Source organism: Cystoisospora suis (genome assembly GCF_002600585.1).
Source record: "Cystoisospora suis strain Wien I chromosome Unknown contig_2573, whole genome shotgun sequence".
Taxonomy (NCBI): Eukaryota; Apicomplexa; class Conoidasida; order Eucoccidiorida; family Sarcocystidae; genus Cystoisospora; species Cystoisospora suis.
Window position 1 is genome coordinate 2,190 of NW_027155371.1, and position 2,975 is coordinate 5,164.

The window sequence follows — 2,975 nt, forward strand, 5'->3', positions numbered from 1 at the left end:
TACCTCCCTCTCCGCCGGCATCCGGATCTGCAGATGATGATGAAGACGGCCTCGGGACACACAGTGGGAATACGAGTAGTCGAGGCCACACACAGGGGGGAGGAGGAGGTGCAGAGGGTGTAGCTAATCGCCGTAAGAATGAGATGAAAGACGGGCATCACAGTCATGAAGATGAGGATGACGCATACAATGGAACCAACGGGAGTAGGCGGCCGAAGAATATCAACTGGATTCAAGGTAACACCCGCTTATCTGAGAAAGGGAGTGTCGAGATATAGTGAAAAACGTTCTCTTCTGGTTGACACCTTCTTGAGTGTATCCTCTATGTCTCTGTCTCCCCACCCCTCTACATCTCGGAGGGACTTGGAAGGTGTCATGTACAGGTAGAGTCAAGTCTCTGAGGAAGGTATCGTGGATGTGTTAGTCGTACGCAGTTCTTCCTGAGGTCTTAAATTGTCGATAAAGAGAAGACTATATATATGTATATGTAGATGTACACTGAGTATGTAGTGTGTACATATGTGCATGTGTGTGTGATGTAGAGGTACGCGCATATATATACATATATACAGATATGAACGTTGCGTGTGTCTCTCTTTTCCAGGTATCGGAGGTCCACATTTTTCTGCCCCGACAATGCTAGCTCATCCAGACGAGTTCAAAAACCCGAGCAGTTTCCTTAAGATCTATGGAGATCCTATGTGTGCTGTCGCCGATTCTTCACCTAATGGATGTAAAGTAGGAGGAGCCCGACTTGTTCCCGCTGAAGGCACAGTGACGACGAGAGAAGGTTCTGCTGGAGGGAGTGCGGCGTCGTCCTCTTCCTCTTCTGTTTCGATGAGTGGAGGAGGAAATCTTCCTCTACGTGGCCACAATGGAAACTGGGTATGTGAAAGTTGTTCGAATGTGAACTTTCCACGTCGCTTCCGATGTAATAAGTGTGGAGCCCTAAGAGGTCCACAAGGAGATGCTGTCGTCGCTGAATATGCGAAACTTGTTTACCATCAGCATGTTAAGACTTATCGAAGTCTGGCGTTTGCCTCACGTTCAGCGACCTTAGGTGGTAGTGGTGGAGGAGCAGGAGGGAATCAATTCACGAACACCCCCAACAATAGTAGTCCTAATCATATGAATGGGGACAATGGAAATGAAACGCCTTCTTCATCGAGTCAACACCCTCCTTTCAAGCGTTTGCCTAGCGGAGGAGGAGGCATCGGAGTCTTCTCTTCAGGGGGGGGTAGTGCTGGTGGTGGTGTTCTATCAGGGAGTCTCCATCATCATCATCATCACACCCACCATAAGAAATCTCACCACCATCATTACCAAGGAGGAGAGAGGAATTCACACGTCAACACCCACCCGCACAGTAACAACTCTAGTACACCTCATCCTGTTATTTCATTGGCTGGGACCGCTTCAGCAGGAGGTGGAGCTAATGGTTCAGGAGGAACAAGAAGTGGGGGTGGTGGCGGATCTTTTCTAGGAACGACTTCGACGCCAAGTGCCATGGGAGGGGGAAGTGCAACTCATGGTGTAGGAGGGAATAACACTAATCATAGTGTACATACACCCAAGCTCCAACTACATGAAACCTCAGCAGCTTCACCAAACCATCCCAAAAAACCAGCAGGAGGAGGAGCCACCCCGGGGCCTCCACCACCTCAACCTCCTCCGGAGACCTCGAAAACGAACAACGTGGGAGGTCTATCTGCGAGTGATCCTAATACGGATAACAACGGAAACAAGACAAAGACGTCCTCCTCACCTTTTCCAGCTCCTCCACCACCTTCTCCTCCTCCCCCGATGGCTTTCATACCCAAGACAACTGTCGGAGGTCGCGGCAGTCCTCCGGGGGCGCTCTCTACGCCGACGCCATCTTTGGGACATAACGCTCCTCATTTAAGTACGCCGTCTCCAAGCTGTGCTACGGGGAGTGCAAGCGTTAGTATGGGGAGTCGGAGTGGCGGCAGTAGCACCAGCAGCGCGGGGACTCCCACTAGTGCGATGTGTCTCCTAGCAGGAGCAGGAGGAGGACAAGGTAGCATCAGCGGGGGGACCGTGACAACGGCTTCTTCACCAACAGCAGCGACAAGTACGTCATCGCCTTCCTCCTCCTCTTCCAACTCCTCATCGTGCTCCTCGACCCATTCTTCTCCCCATCACCATAAACAGTCTCTCTTGAAATCGGCGGAGACACTCGAGAAAAGTACTACGGCGACGGGATCAACACCTCTCCTCTCGGAGACAGAAGGAGGCTGTGGGAGTGGAGGAGATGTATCTGGTGGACAGGTTGTACCCGGAAAGGTCTCATCGCCGAAACCTGGCGGTGGCGGGGAAGGAGCAGGTGTCACGACAGACAAGAATCATATCAAGAGAACAGAGAAAATCGAACAAGAGATAGAAAAACCAACAGGGAAGGCTGAATCTTTGGATCGAATCTCGCCATCATCTCCGCCTTCCTGTCCTGTTTCCTCTTCTTCCATTGCCATTCAAACGACTATAGAAAGAGATTAGAGGGTGGAAAACTACACCTTCTATGTTTCTGAAGGTAGTGGTCATGGTAGTAGGAGTGAAATGTCTTGCGAGCCGTTCATAATACAAAAGGTGATACGACGTGACTAGCGAATCGGTGAATGAATGCCCGGGCAGGAAATATTCATGTCTGAAGGGAAACCTCGAGGTTCACACGAAGACGATCTTAGCCTTTTTGTCGAGGTCGCTTCGTTCGTTCGTTCATTCCTCGAGGACTTAAAATGTTACCCGGATGTGTTTTTCAGATTCCTCAGACAAGATGAGGGGGCTGGTGATCTTTAGGATCTATACACTTCGTCTATGAGCCTTAGCTTCAGATCTTTTGTAGTTCATTCATGCGCATGCATTACTTTCAAGTTCTCTTCTTCTATCTCACAGAAAGGAAGGAAGAGCACCAAGATGGTCCTCCAGCATCATCAACTACCTATCCGTTTTCTTTGCCT

General features: G+C 50.1%; 1 protein-coding gene across 1 annotated transcript in view; it reads left to right on the forward strand.

Annotated features, from left to right (window-relative positions):
- CSUI_005304 (zn-finger in ran binding protein and others domain-containing protein) overlaps window positions 1-2,975 on the forward strand; it is a gene marked incomplete at its 5' end in the record, with an annotated part of 6,141 nt that overhangs the window by 2,189 nt on the left and 977 nt on the right. The window contains 2 exons of the mRNA XM_068065481.1: window positions 34-237; window positions 605-2,975. The exon at window positions 605-2,975 is cut by the window's right edge and continues 977 nt beyond it. Coding sequence (XP_067922530.1) covers window positions 34-237; window positions 605-2,514 — 2,114 coding nt within the window. The remainder of the gene's footprint in view (window positions 1-33; window positions 238-604) is intronic.